This window comes from Aotus nancymaae, unplaced genomic scaffold, assembly GCF_030222135.1.
Source record: "Aotus nancymaae isolate 86718 unplaced genomic scaffold, 86718_ANA_hifiasm-v0.15.2.pri h1tg000021l, whole genome shotgun sequence".
NCBI classification, from domain to species: Eukaryota; Metazoa; Chordata; class Mammalia; order Primates; family Aotidae; genus Aotus; species Aotus nancymaae.
Genome location: NW_026988433.1, coordinates 31627252 through 31642608, shown reverse-complemented (window position 1 = coordinate 31642608; position 15357 = coordinate 31627252). Strand labels below are relative to the sequence as shown.

Here is a 15357-nt window from a genome sequence, read left to right as displayed (position 1 = left end):
ATAACTTGGCAACAGTACAGATGAATCAGGAGACAAGATTAGGAACCATTGCAATGGATCAGATGAAAGAAAAAAAATTTGTTATGCTCCATTTTCTACAAAGGATCAAATTATACTACAGACTATTTCTTACACAAAAATGTTACACTGCGGGAGGTCAGGAATAGGAGAGAGTAGGTATGGACAAGCCAGATTGCAGCATACAACAACTGGAATTTTCAATTTTGCAAAGCAGGTGGGCAGAGTGAAAAGGGAAATATGTTCTGGACGTACCAGTGTACAGTAGAATGTGCAGACCACCCCCGTTGCCACTACTGCGCCCCACAGATCAAATCCTGTGACTGTAGAAAAAAAGAGAATGCATGTGTGATTGTGAAATATGCACAATAAAAATACTCCTCAAAAATCATCAGAGAATGAAGCTATATCATTTATCAGGCAACTTCGTCTATACCCACTTGTCTAAAACTAAAACTAGCTCCAAATCTCATAAATATCTCAAAGACAAATGGAGTTTAAAATTCTATTTGATGAATTTCTAACCCTCAGACACACAGATTCGACATTAGCTTAATTAAATAGATGGAAAGAATTTATATTGTAATTAAGCTAAGAAAGTCCTTGATACTGTGATGGGTATTTCTTATCTCTCTCCCCCCTTAGACATGGTTCAAATAAACACACTACCTTTTATGTGTTATGTTGCAAATACTTGAATTTGAGGATAATACATCATACTGACAATATAATGACAATATTCAATTGCTATGACGTGTAGAAAATTCAAATGAAGACAACATTAAAGGATTCAAATGTGATTATAACATTGCAGATTGCAGATCTGATTTCAGAAATTTAATAAAGGTAATAGTAATGCTTATTTAAAAACTTTTAAGTTCAGATGTACATGTTCAGGTTTGTTACGTAGATGAACTTGTGTCATGGGGGTTCCTTGTACAGATTATCTCATCTCTCAGGTATCAAGTCTAGTACCCATTAACCCATTAGCTGTTTTTCCTGATCTGCTCCCTCCTTCCACCCTCCATCCTCCAATAGGCCCCACTGTGTATTGTTCCCCTATATGTGTCCATGTAAGCACACTATTTTACCAGTCCTTGAAGAATGCATTACTAAGACATGTACTACTAAAATGGATCTAGATGGAGAAAAGTCTTTATAATTTGCTGCTATTTATCTAAGAAGTGGGGGAATTTATTTCATTTTTTTTAAAGAAAAGAATTGTGCTGACTTCAGCAGTACATATACTAAAATTAAAGGATAAATCAAAACCAAAAAATTACTACTAGGAGAGGGAGAAAATAGGGTAGAGGAGACAGAGATACAAGCCAGGCTTCTTTAGACATATTTTGATGTATAGAGTTTACTTTGGAACCACATAAATATTCCACATAATTATAAAGTTAAATTAGAAAAAGAAACTCCTTAATATCAATTGCAAAATGAAATAAATGGAACCTAACTGTACATCAAGTTTGTGACATTACCACACAGAGGAAATACGTCACAAAATGTTTAACATAACAAATTAACATATATTCCTACTCAGATACACCAAGAAAAAGGAGCAACAAAGAAAAATATTTTTAACGCGTTAGATCGTCATATTATTCCTTATGGCTTAGAGTTGCTATTCTAAAACTATTACATCTGTGGCTTTCAATTGTGACTGCACATTAAAATCAACAGAGGAGATTTATAAAATCCTGATAACTGAGTCACTCAACAGGCTAATTAACTCAGAGTCCTGGTGATGGGGACCCAGGTATTGGTATTTTTGAAAGCCCCCCCACCCCAAGTGAATCCAATATGCAGCCAAGGTTAAAATCAGGAGGAACTTAAGGGGGCTACTGCTGAATAAAAATGGGACGATTTGGGCATCAGTAATAATACTAACGATAGCTATGAAATGACAGCAAACCTTTAAATCCATGAGTTCTTAAGGATTTTTAAAAAATCTCAGTCACCCTTGAGGGATAGTAGAGAACCAGTTTATTCTTTTTAAAACTCTTAAGGGGAAAAAATCTGATATTTATCCTGCCTTTCCTATACAAACTAATTTTCAGAGTAAACACATAGTTGATAAGAGGAAGTTTTTCTTTATAGAAGTATTCCATCAAATTAGTGAAGAAGAATTCACAGCACTAGAATACTCCATTTTATAAGCCCCAATGAAATAATAAATCTAGAATGATCATCAATAGCTGCTAATTTTTTTAAACTTGACATTCTGGGACTCCTAAAGGAAATAAACTTATAGATACTGCCTATAAAATATGATTTCCAAAAAGTTGAAGTGGAGTCTCAAAAAGATTCTAGATCTAACTACTAGTAGTAAACTACTACCAGTTTACAAGAAATACATAGGAATGGGGAACATTAAATGACCCCATAGAGATGTAGTTGTTAAACCTAAAAGCTGGAAAACTGGACAGAACAAATAACCCAGTTTCTTCAGCAAATAAGTTGCCATTTAAATGAAAAGAAATAGAAGAGAGATTGTAAATTTAAAAAAAAGATTTTAGAAGAGGCTCAAAATACATTCAGTAAAAATTGACAAAGAAATAGGAGCAATAAAAAAATCAATAATTATATTTGAAGATTTTAACATCCTTCTCTCAGCAATTGATGAAACAAGTTTAAAAAAACAGAAAAGAGATGGAAGATGTGATAACACTATTAGGCAACTAAATCTTTGACTCTATAGAACATTACATCCAACAAGCACACAGTATACATTCTTTTTAAGAGTACATGGAATGTTCAAGATAGAACTGATCCTGGGCCATAAGACAAATCCATAAATTTCAAATGATTATAATTATGTTAGTTCTCTGACCAAAACAGTATTAGTTTGGGAATAAATAACAAAAAGACATGATAGAAAATCCTCAGATATTGAAAATTAAGCAAAACATTTCTAAATAACACACGGGCAAAATAAATCACAGAAGTTAGAAAATATTTTGAGAACTAAATAAAAACATAAGGTCAAAATCCATGGGCTGCAAATAAAGCAGTGGGTAAAGAAAAATTAGTAATTTTAAATGTTTGCATTATGAAATCAGAAATACTTAAAATCAGTGACCTAAGCTTCTACCTTAAGAAACTAGAAAACATAAACCCAAAGTAACTAGCTGAAAAGAAACAATAAACAGCACAAGTTAATAAAATAGAAAACAAAGAAAATCAACAAGCCAAAACACTCGTTCTTAGAAAACATTTAAAACATCAATAGAATACTAGAAAGATATATCAAAATAAAAAGATAGAAAAGGTATTTTGTCAATATTAGGGATAATTAGAAGGGATGTCACTGTAGATACTATAAACATTAAAAGCATAACCAGAGGTTTGTAAACAGCTTTATGCCAATGAATTCGATAAGTTAGACCAAATGGAAGCATTCCCTAAAAAAACACAATTCGCCAAAACTGACCCAACAAGACTTTTAAAATCTGAATAAGTCTTTATTTATTAAAGAAATTGAATCCATAAACCAAAATCTTTCCACAAAAACAAAGAGAAGGCCCAGATGCCTTCAGAGTGAATTCTACCAAGCACATAAGAAATAAATACACAATTTTATATAAACTATTTCAGAAAATGGAGGAGCGAACATTCCCAATTCATTTATGAAGCCTTATCAAAGTGTTAGCAAATTGAATTCAGTAATATATAAAAAGTATTATATATTATGACCAAGCAGAGTTTATCCCAAGAATGCAAAAATTAGTTTAATATTCAAAACTCAATCAATGTAAATTTCCACATTAATATTGCAATAAGACAGGAAAGAGAACTAAGAGCTATAAAGATTAGAAAATAAGTAAAATGGTCACTATTTATAAACAACATGAAAATCCTAAGGGTATTTCCAAAAACCTGCTTGATTTAAAAAGTAAATTCAGCAAGTTCTCAGGATGCAACATCAACATATAAAAGTCAGTTGTATTTTTATATACTTGCAATGAATAATTGAAAAATATTATAAAACAACACCATTTTCAATAGCATAAAAACATAAATTATCTAGGACTAAATCTAAGAAATAGTAAAAGACCTCAATATCCAAAGGCACAAAACATTACTAAGAGAAGTTTTATTTTAATTTATTATTTCTTTTCTTCCTTTTTTAAAAAAATATGGAATGCTTCACAAATTTGCATATCCTTTTTGTGCAAGGGCCATGCTAATCTTCTCTGTATTGTTCTGGTTTTAGAATTATGTGCTGCCAAAGTAAGCACTAAGAGAAATTTTTAAAGGGCTAAGTAAATGAAAAGATATGTCATATAATGAATTGGAAGAATATTTACTTTTGTGAAGTGTTCAAGTCTTTGGCTCACTTTTTATTAGGTTATTTGTTTTTATTCACTTTATTATTTGAGGAGCCAATAAGTTCAGCCATAATAGTTACACAGAAAGTGAAAATTAAAACAATAAAGTAATAGATAATACCCACTAGAATGACTAGAATAAAAAAGGATAATATAAAATGTTGGCAAAGATGTGGAATGACTAGAATTCTCACATATTGTGTAGTGAACATGCAAAATGATACAACCACTTGGAAAAGCTGTTTGGCAATTTCTCATAAATTTGCACATATTCCTATCCTCAGCTGGGTACGAATACAATTATATGTTTAACTTTATACACATCTATGTATGTGCTTTCCAATGGAAGTGAAAACAGGGGTCAAAAAGAAAAACAAAACTCACAAAACCTGTAGAAGAATGTTCTTGGCACCCTTAATTCACAATAGCCTAAAACTGGAAACAACCCAATGTCTATAACAAAAGAATGGATAATCAAATGTTGGTAGATGCATAAAATGAAGTACTACCAGCAATAAAAAAAAGGACTGACTGATACACGCAATAACATGAATGAATCTCAAAAATGTTTTCTGAGCAAAAGGAACCAGACACTAAAAAGGCTCTATATGATTCCACTCATATAAAATCTAACAACAGGGAAAACTAGTCTGTGGTGGTAAAAGTCAGAAAATGGTTTCTTGGGTCCATTGGGGATTTGTTAAAAAGACATACAAGGAAAATTTCTGGGAGCAAATGATGGAAACAGTCTATATCGTGAGTTGGGTGGTAGTTACACAAGCTATTATGCAACTATTAAAGCTCATCCAGCTGTAGACTTCCCCGTGTTCTGTGCATTTTATTATATATTAACTGCACCTCAATAAAAACTGGCTTTCTCAACAGGCAGCAGGTGGTCAGAAAAAAAGAAAGAAAAAAAACTGGCTTTCAATTTTAAAAAGCAGGAAAGGGAAACTTAAGAGACATCAACTGCTGCAATTGCATAATCTTATTTGGATCCTGATTCTAACAAACACTGAAAAAAATCAGGGAAATGTGAACACTGACTTGATATGAACTTAAGAAATTAATATTAATATTTTAGATACAATGATGGTATAATTATGGTTTTAAAAGTCTTTATTTTTAAAAGTCATACTGAAATACAGACGAAATGACATATTTGCAGCAAAATAATCTAGTAGAGGTAAGGGGGAGTGAATTAAAATGGACCATGAGTTGATAAATATTAATGTAGAGGATGAATGAGCACATTAAGGAGCTCTGTTCTCTCTTAGTATCTGTTTGAGGTTTTCCAAAATTTAAAAAAAAATTTTAAAAAGATTAGATCTAGAGAATGTAAAGTTTCAGTTCAGTTAGATAGGCTTTTTTTGGGCATCTGTTGCACACTAAGCTCTGTGTCTATGCCTGTGCCTACTGCCTTGGTCACAGTAAAACACACATTGACACTCTAGTCATCAAAACACCTTCACTCTGGTTCTAATTTACTCTCAGGGAGTGGTTTTAGCCTGATAAGAAAAGAATCCTTCATTTCTTCAAAGATTGAAGTCAGTCGTCTGATAATCCCCAGAACCGCACTTTAAAACCCTACTATGTTTAATTACACTTAAAGCCAATAGGTAACTTATGAAGTTTATAACTCAGTTCTCGACATATGAAATGATCCACTTGTGATGTTGGTAATATTGATGTGGAACATGCCCAGCATTCAGAGTTCAACAGCACCTTATATATGAAGTTCCTCTTGGTAATAACACTGTTTACTTCATAAACTTAGGTAATAACTACATGTTTATCATAAAATCAAGAAAACAGAGTGTGGAATTAGTAGGTTTTATTCAGGTCATATCATGACCCCAGGAATTGCACCACATTCTTCCCATCACAGAGTCCGCATGTCCATTTTACAAGGAAGTTTTAGAGAAATTCACTTCCAATAGATAAGAATTCAAAGGTCATGCTGTTTTCCCAAAGCCTTTTGAAAATATGACTAACATAAACCTTTGCTTCAATAAACTATCCCAGGCTCACTGCATTTATCTTCCCAAATCTAGAGAGTATAGATACTTTGTTGGTCAGCACAATCTTCATAAATGTATTTGTAAGGGCACTACAGACATCTGTCCTTTTGTCACTAGGAGCAGACTGATTATTCGAATCACATGGCTCTCTTTCTCTTTCATTTTGGGCCATATTAGAAGTGTGGAGAAGAAAGGCTTTTCTCCCTTCCAGGTTTTACAACAGACCTGAGCAGAATTACAGGGAAGTTTCCAGGAGATGGGCTCCAGGTTATAGACCCACAGGAGGGGATGTCGTGAATCCTGACCTTGATCTACAGGGGGCTTTAATTCTAAAGGAATGAATGGCTGATGGGCACATCCCAGAGAAGTACCACCTGGAGAAGTCTGCCTCTATAATGATCTACAGGCACTCTGGAGCTATCCATCCAGAAACCCAAAGAAGCTAGTATAAACACTGAACCCATTCTGCCCCTCTAGTAAAGTTGATGTAGGTTACTAGAAGCATTCCTCCATCTTCCTATTTCCCCAAGGAGAAAATAAGCCTTGCTCAAAGTGAACCCCAAAATGTGAGTTACCTAACTGGCAACTCTAAAATGTACCTTGATTCAAAGCCAGGGCAGGGGCATAAATAACAATTCCAGTGTACAGAATCTAGGGGGGAAAAAGAAAGCCAAATGAATTATATGAACTATAAAATTCATGAATTATGTTTGAGTTATAAAATAAAAAACAATTGATCTTTTCCATATCTTCAATTATGAATTAAAACAATAGTTTCAAATTTGTTTGTAACTTGAAAAATGTTATTTAAGTAAATTTTACTCTTCTGTTTATGGTATGGTCATAAGTTACAAACATGTTTTTGTAACAGGCTTATGCAAAAATATGGACTTTTATATGCTACTTAGTGCAAATGGTCACTGATCCACCAACTCAAGCTTGAAATAAATTTCCTACATCTAAAATGATTAGAAAAAAAGGAAGAATAATAATATAAAAGAGGATGGCCCCTCAATCATATGTCTTCAAACCATTAATCGCTGCATAATTAATCAAGAAAACAGTAAAAATTTGGAAAACCTATTTTTAAAAGTTTTAATGTTCATAAATTAAACAAAAGAATAAATTTGCACTAAAAAAATCCTGAAAGCCAACAAAACCATTTGATCTTTTTCATATTAAAAAGATATTTAATCTTCTTGACATTCATTATTTTCATTCATACATTTAACAACTATTTATTGATCTGGGGTATAATAGTGAGTAAGATAAATAGTCTTTTTCTCAAAATATAATTTTTATTGCATTTGATCTTTCAAATATATCCCATAGAAGCTAAGTCCATGATTATTCCATAAAAGCATATTATGAAAATAAAAACCTATTAAGTACCTTTTGAATGTTTGATTATATTGCATGAGTAGAACTATGAAGTCCTTCAAATGGGAGGTGCTAAACTCCTTTTTTTTTCAAAAATGAACTAACTTTCCACAGTCATTATTCTGTCCAAGTTGAAGATTTAAAAACATGACTACAGGCGACCTTCCTAACACGTGTCACCACTTCTCATTTCTATTGGCATTTCTAACAGAGATCCAGTGAGGGTTTGAACAGTTGGTGAATGCAAGCTACCAGGCTCAACTCTCTAAAGATTCCTTCCGTTTACACTGCAGTTGTTAAGGACTGATAAAATTTAAGTTGTATAAATTGCAAGGATATAAAATGGAGTTGAGTTACATAATTTACAAAGGCACTGTGTCTCACTCGCTGCAGCAAATCCTTCAGTAGCTTTTTTTTTTTTTAACGGAGTCTTGCTGTCACCCAGGCTGGGGTACAATGGCACAATTTTGGCTCACTGTAACCTCCGCCTCCTGGGTTCAAGTGATTCTCCTGCCTCAGCCTCCTGAGTAGCTGGGATTGGGATTACAGGCACCTGCCATCAGGCCCTGCTAATTTTTGTACAGATGGGGTTTCACCATGTTGGCCAAGCTAGTCTTGAATTCCTGACCTCAGGTGATCCACTCACCTCAGCCTCCTAAAGTGCTGGGGTTACAGGCATGAACCACTGTGCCCTGCCCTTAGGTAGCTTTTGATTGGAGACATGGAATTGCAATTAGAGACAAGAATGCAAACCTCTTCCACAAACTCCATTAGCAAATCCAGCCTAAAGTGTTTAACTGCCAAGAGGAAATTGTGTATATAAATAATTGTGACACTGATCATTATAATCTTCCAGCATCAGGGTGAACAGTGGAAAGTATTCTCTGTCACTGGCTACTTGGCAAATCCTTGCTTTCCTTTTGTGTCAATCAGTAAATCTATAAGTGCATGTTCTTGAATTACTGAATTGAGTATTTGGCTTTAAAAACTCCTTCAGAACTTATGATTCTATTGTTTTACACTTTAGTTGGTTCTTATAGTCTAATTTTTAAAAGAGCACTGATTTTTAAAGTATGATTTCAAAGAAAATTATTTCCTACTGTCTTCCTATAGAAGTTAATTTTTTATGCCTATTACTCAATATGTCACAAACATGCTACTTGTTCTCCTTTTGTTAGAATTCCCACTATCAGCAACAAGTATCTTTGTCATGTAGTAATGCCCTTCCTGTCACCCTGGTGGAGGTGAAGGGAGGTCACATATAGGAAAGCATATTTTTCGACTGTCACTTCATCGATGTAATATTTAACATTTACTTAAATCATTCTGCTTTTCCAGGGAGTAAAGCATTTATTGAAACACTGTTCGATTGTCTTAAGGACTGATGCTGTACAGTGACAAGTGTTTTTCCTTTTTTGTTTCCTCATATTTTCAACATATCTTTTTTGTCTTTCATGTGTTTCCCAGATGAGCTTCATCCAGATGACATGGTTAAAAACATTTTAGCTGACAAAAGATAAAATAAATGGAGAGCTACTTACCGTTTGAACAATGAAGAGGACTGTTCCACAGAGACGAACACATTTGTTAAATCGAAGTTCTAAATACTGTTGAAAAAAAATATATATATATATATATATGTGTGTGTGTGTGTGTGTGTGTGTGTGTGAATCCTCTGGATGCCTTTTTTAAATCAACAGCTCAAGAAGAAAATTTAAATTTAGAAATGTAAAGCAACTTCATAACTGATTTGTATTCTGTATTTTTATTTTAGTATTATTTTTATTTATAACACAGCAAAATTGACTCTTCGTTTTTAGAGTACTGTTCAATGGGTTTTAACACACAGAGATTCACGCAACCACTATCACAATCAGGACACAAGACAGTTCCATCACCCAGAAAACTCCCTCGTGCTTCCCCTTCATGATCAAGCCCTCTACCCTCCCCCAAACCCTAGCAATCACTGATCTGCTCTCCCTCCTAGTTTGGCCTTTTCCAGAATGTCATATAAATGGAATTACATTCTGTATTTTTAGAGTGAGCATAATCTGTTGTTCTCCCCTTTCTCTTGGTATCTACTCCATACATTTTCCTTGACTCACTTGGGGCATCAACCCCTTCTGATTGCAGACTATTGTGATGGAATTGTCAGTCAATTGCCCTGCCTCTTCTGACCAAGAGGAAGTCATATAATCCCAGCTCAGCCAATCAGCTTTTCTTTCCAATGGGTATTTGATTCTTAAAATCAGGATACAAAGACAAAAAAATGACTGATTCTGACAGAGTGGCCTGAAAAGGCTGCCCTAGTTTCTGTCTTTTCCAAGCATTGCTTACTCAGCTTGTCCCTCTGTTCTGTGAGCTTCCCCTATGTCCTTCTAACAATTTTTTTTAACTTAAGTCATCCAAGTCAGTTTCTGTTTGGCACCAATGACCATGCCAAATTTTACTATTGTACTGGAAATCTTCTATGTCTCATAACATAGTCTGCTTGTCTCCTGTGTTATATAATGTATCATAATATACATATTACAGAGTTAGGATCATAGAACTTCAGAGCTGGAATCTAAGGCATTCTTTAACTCGAATGTAATTACTAAGAAATTTAAGGCTGACAATAGTTTTCGTATAGTAGAAAAGAAGAGGAATGAAAAACTAGCATTAGGTAATAATTAGAGGAGAAGACAGCTGATATTTTCCCCCATGATCACGGCTCACACATACAGAGTACTTGCTGTGTGCATGGCCTTCCCAACAGCTCCGTGAGCCAGGTACTGTGTCTGAACCCATGTCAGAGACAAGGACACTGGGACTCAGAGAGAATGCCAAGTTGACAGCCTTGCAAACTTGGCAGGGCCACAGTACACATTTAAAACCTTTGATGCCAAAATCTGTGCACATTATTCCGCATATATAAGTAAACAATCTGACTGCATATTTAAGACTCAATAAATGAATGGGTGAAACTAACACATAGTAAGACTCCACTCCCAAATCGCTGATGGTTGACAAATACACAATGCCATGTACCACACTGGAGGAAGAGTTCCAGCCCTTGACCCAGTCCCATTCCTGTCTCCATGAGCTTGTGACAATCACTCTCCAAATGTCACGTTTTTTCTCTTTAAAATGGGTGCATAATAATAATTTGTTTCTCTCTCACTTTGCAGGGTTTGGAGACTCTCCAATGACATAAGTGGATGGGTAAATGTAAACCTGAAAAGTAAGATATTAAGAAGCTAGTGGTGTCCAAATCAATGGGCCTGGAGAAAATTGAATCTCAGTGAATTACACGTGTCAAAATCATTCAAGGATATTTTGGAAACCTTTTTAGAAGACTGGAGAAGTTTATTAAGCCTGGAAACCAGGCAGTGTTATTATATTTCTTTAGAATTTTTTTTTTTTGTAAATCTCTATGAATCACTAAACATGTGAATGGACATCAATAGAAGAGAAGTCTTTGTTTTTTCTAGTTACATACATCCAAATTGTTGGAGACCAAAGAAAACTTAAAAGAAAAATGTGACAGAGGTAAGAATTTAGTCAAACCACATTGAACAAAATAAGTTGAACCAAGCTGAACCAACTAAGTTGATCAGCTGATCCAGGAAAACTTGTGATTTAAGCTCAAAGACCAACTCAAGACAGAACGAAGAAGTCTATTATGATCTCAGCCATCAATTACTAGGCTGCTGAAGAAATATCTGAAGACTGGACCAGATGCCCAAGTCACTGTGTGGCAGCCTTAGGGATATTTGTAAGATTTCTGGACACAATTACAGAGTAACGATAGATGCCTAAATCAACCAAGATCTCTTATGGTCCTCAGAACTTTGAATAACTTCTGTTGATATAAATAAATACATAAATAATAAACAAACATGAGGTCTAAGCAACTCAGTTTACACACAGATTAAGTAGGCTCCAGAAGGATCTTGAAGAATTGGTGGATTAAATTGGATTCCTGCAATATACTTGGGTCTGGAAGTTGCTAAACACCTATTGGGACTACATTTTGAAGGCAGTGATAGATGAAAAATATGCTTGTGGACAGCTAATTTTTGCTCAAGAAATGTCAACAGGGAGAGATTTCATACTTGAGCAAGAATGCCAGGGTATCAATCACTCAACACTGTACAGAAATCTATTCTGTATAGATTCTGTACTTCTCAGCATAAAACAATAAACAATACACTCCACAGGAAAGTCTTTGCCATAACCAATTAGGAAGGTCTTAGCATGTTGCCTAACTTCCCCCTTCCCAACTGCCTGGCACCCCAGAGGTGGATACTGGCAATGTACCCACAACTTCACGCATCCTGTACTGCTTCCCTTGTTCTCTCTGCCCTGGCATAAGCATTGCTTGGGGTTATAATAGACTCATCAGAGCCTTCAGAAGCAGCCAGTATGCTGCTAGGCTCAGGTCTACACTGCTTCACATCCCTAGCAGCATAACTTACTCTGAGTCTCTGTCCACAAAATGTGGCTCTTGATAGTACTTCCCTCATAAGGATTGATCTGAATGTTAGATAATGTATGTAAAACATGCAATGTAGCCCAGTACCCGGCATGTGTTCAACATTCAGTTTGCTTTTTGCCATTTTTAGCTGGAACCCCTGCAGACTTAGCCCCTACCACTGCAAACATAAGGGAAATCTGTTTCTGGTTGAGTTAATGTTGTAGCCCAGAAGAGGCATGGGTCAGTGATTAGGAGAGCAGCATTCATCTGTGGGGACTGAAGTCCTTGTGCCAGGTTCTTCAAACCCTTTCCAAGTTTGGGAATTGGTTAGCTACAAATCAGAGCTCACAGACTCAAATGCCTGCAGGTTCTATCAGGTAACATACGTAAGTGACACTGGCCAGGTGTTCACATATTAACATGTTGGAATATTCTTCCTATTCACTAAGAAATATGTTCTCTTACATCTCCCTGGAAACAAGAGATCCCTCTACCCCTGTCCATTTTCCCTTTCACATTTTTGATGAAGATGTAAATGCAGATAAAAATTTCTCTACCAAAAATCAGTAACCATGAAAACACAATGATAAGACCTCAATATAGAAATTAATAGAGAGTGAGAGCAATGGCTGCAAACTCGAGTTCTTGTGGCCACAGGGAATGTGGGTCCAGTGTCACCAGCCTTTTGAGTTCTCAAAAGAAGTCATAGTCTGGAATTATAATTTATTTCTCCTCACTATAAGGAGAAGTAAAAAAAAAAAAATGATTGAGAACTGAATTTGATCTGGGGAATTTCGCCAGTTTGTCACTTCTGAGCAAAACCAATAAATTGCATCTTGCTCACTTCTGGGAGGATTACTGAGCTCTCCAAACACAGCACCAAAGTGAATGGAAGGCAATGCTATCCTGGGATGCCTCTCCCTGGAAGAAGTCACTAGAGCCCAGGCAGAATGTCACCAGTGTTTGTTGCCATTGAGGCCCTGTCCCCAGCACCAGTTGAACCAGCCTCACTAGGAAACCACCTGTGAGGAGCCCTGGATTGGAGCCCTCTGGGTAATGGCCTAGTAGAGAAGAAACTTCTGCAGGCTTGTCCCGTGGAGCTCACGGATCAGTGCCTGGGTGAAGGAGACCACTTGAACTGGGCCCCCACCACTCCTCTGAGCTTTGATCCTTCCCACCCCTGCACCTCCCATTCAACAGCTCTTTAAACACAAATCATCTTTTCAAAGCCCTTTCCTGCAGACAACTCGAGAAAACCTATAGCAAGGAGACCTGTGCGATACAGGAAAGACAGTTTTCCTTAATTATCTTTCTATAGAGAAGGCAGAGCTGTTTGAGAATTTTGCTGCCTAATTTTTTTTACTAATCCCAAGATAACTACCATCATCACTACTAGCACCGCCACAATAATTTTAGCCAACACCTATCTGGCACTTACTTTGTGTTAAACACTATTCTAAATGCTACACCTTGTATCATCTCATTTAAGCCTCCCAACAACCGGATGAGGTAGGTGATTTTATTTTCTTTTTGAGGAAATAGACACAAAAGGTTAAGTAAGTCACCCAAGGTCACCCAGCTGGTAAGTGGTAGAATCTGGTCTCAAATGCAAGTACTGGGATAAGAGATACAGTACCTTAGCCATTTGGGTGCCTGCTTCTCAGTGGAAAGGGGGTGTGTGTGGAGGGGGAAGGAAGCAGGGCACAAATTCTTCACCAACTATCTTGGAAAAGTGAATGGCACTGAGGACCTGGAGCAAGAGGATTCATTTCAAGAAGGAGGAGCTGAGACCTGAAGAACTTACCTTCCCCTAACTCTTTCCCCTTGCCTGGGAATCAAAGATGCTAAAGGTAAAAAGGACCTTAGCGAGTGTCCAATCCGTTCACTTTGGAAGCCTTTTTTTTTTTTCACCAAGCCCAGTGGAGTAAATCCCAAGGTTTTTTCCACCCTAGAGGACACATCTCTGTAGAAGGGAAGAAATCTGAGGGGAGTGTAGGGGGACAGGAAGGAGTGAAGGGAGGATGAAGATGAACCGGGAGAGATTTCGATGTGGCATGGCGGTGAGAGTCTGTCCCCAAGAAAACGCCTCCAGAGGTCTGCAGAGGCCCCTTCCTCCGCGCCCTGCAGGGTCCCAGCCCACCCTGCCGCTTACCTCGTAGGTGCTGGTAATTCCCAGTTTGTAGAACACCGGGAGGAAGACCTCCGCGCTGATGACCACCACAAAAAAGTAGGTGAAGGCAAAGATGCTGAAAATGGCCCCAAAACGGTAGACCTCGGACGGGGTGCCCAAGACGGTGACAGCTGACATGAAGCTGGCGGTGAGGGACAGCGCCACGGGCACGGCGGTCATTCTGCGGCCGCCCATCAGGAAGTCCTTGGAAGTTTGCTGGCCGCCCCCCGCGAAGGCGTAGTAGATGCCGATGACTGCCGAGATGACCAGCATGCCCGCGAACACCACGTAGTCCCACACCACGAAGGTGCCCATGCCCCGCGGCGTGTCCATGGCCGCACGGTCGCCTGCGCCCTGCGCGCAAACTGGTGGCCTCGCCGCGCGCAGCCCGAGCCCGGCGCTCACTTCTTATCCCCGATCCCCGGCGCGCAGGCGTGGCGTCCCGCGGGGACTGGAGGCGTCCTCCAGGTGTCGGCCTCCGAGCGCCCCGGAAGGTGGGAGGCGGGGTGAGGTCTGGCAGTCGCCTCTGCACCCGCCGCTGCGAGCCGCGCACCTTAAACCCGGGTCTGGGACCTCAGAGTCTGCCTGCCGCCCTGAACGCTCACCAGGTGAGGGACTGGAGTGGCCGAGTTCGCCAAGGCGCCAGGGACACCGCAGCAGATCAGAACTGAAGCCTCCAGCGGCTTCCAGCGAATTTACACAGGGAGCGCTGGGCGCAGATTTTGTTCAAGTGGTACCCGAGGGGACGCACCACTTAAATAAGCGGGAGACTGGTGGGGGAATGTGGGACAAAGGGCAATTGTCATGCCTTGAATTTTAGCTTTCCAGTTCAACAGTCCGGGTCCTTACGGAAAGGGACGCCTGGAGTTTTTAGACTGCCTTATTTGATTGGTTAATGGGTGACAGTAGGTTAATTCGGGTGGCAATCTGTAGTGAGCTGAGATCACAGTCCTTAGACAGGTAAGCGATTAT

General features: G+C 37.9%; 1 protein-coding gene and 1 non-coding gene across 2 annotated transcripts in view; both read right to left on the bottom strand.

Annotated features, from left to right (window-relative positions):
• SLC5A8 (solute carrier family 5 member 8) overlaps nucleotides 1-15113 on the bottom strand; it is a 59867-nt gene extending 44754 nt beyond the window's left edge. The window contains exons 1-4 of the mRNA XM_021675563.2: nucleotides 14368-15113; nucleotides 9298-9363; nucleotides 6976-7027; nucleotides 274-341 (exon numbers count right to left, since the gene is read on the bottom strand). Of these exons, the coding sequence (XP_021531238.1) occupies nucleotides 274-341; nucleotides 6976-7027; nucleotides 9298-9363; nucleotides 14368-14718 (537 nt within the window). The 5' untranslated portion in view covers nucleotides 14719-15113. The remainder of the gene's footprint in view (nucleotides 1-273; nucleotides 342-6975; nucleotides 7028-9297; nucleotides 9364-14367) is intronic.
• On the bottom strand, nucleotides 4158-4265 carry LOC135276309 (U6 spliceosomal RNA). Its single transcript, XR_010343877.1, has one exon. It is a non-coding gene; the product is annotated as a U6 spliceosomal RNA (small nuclear RNA).
• Nucleotides 15114-15357: the final 244 nt, after the last annotated feature.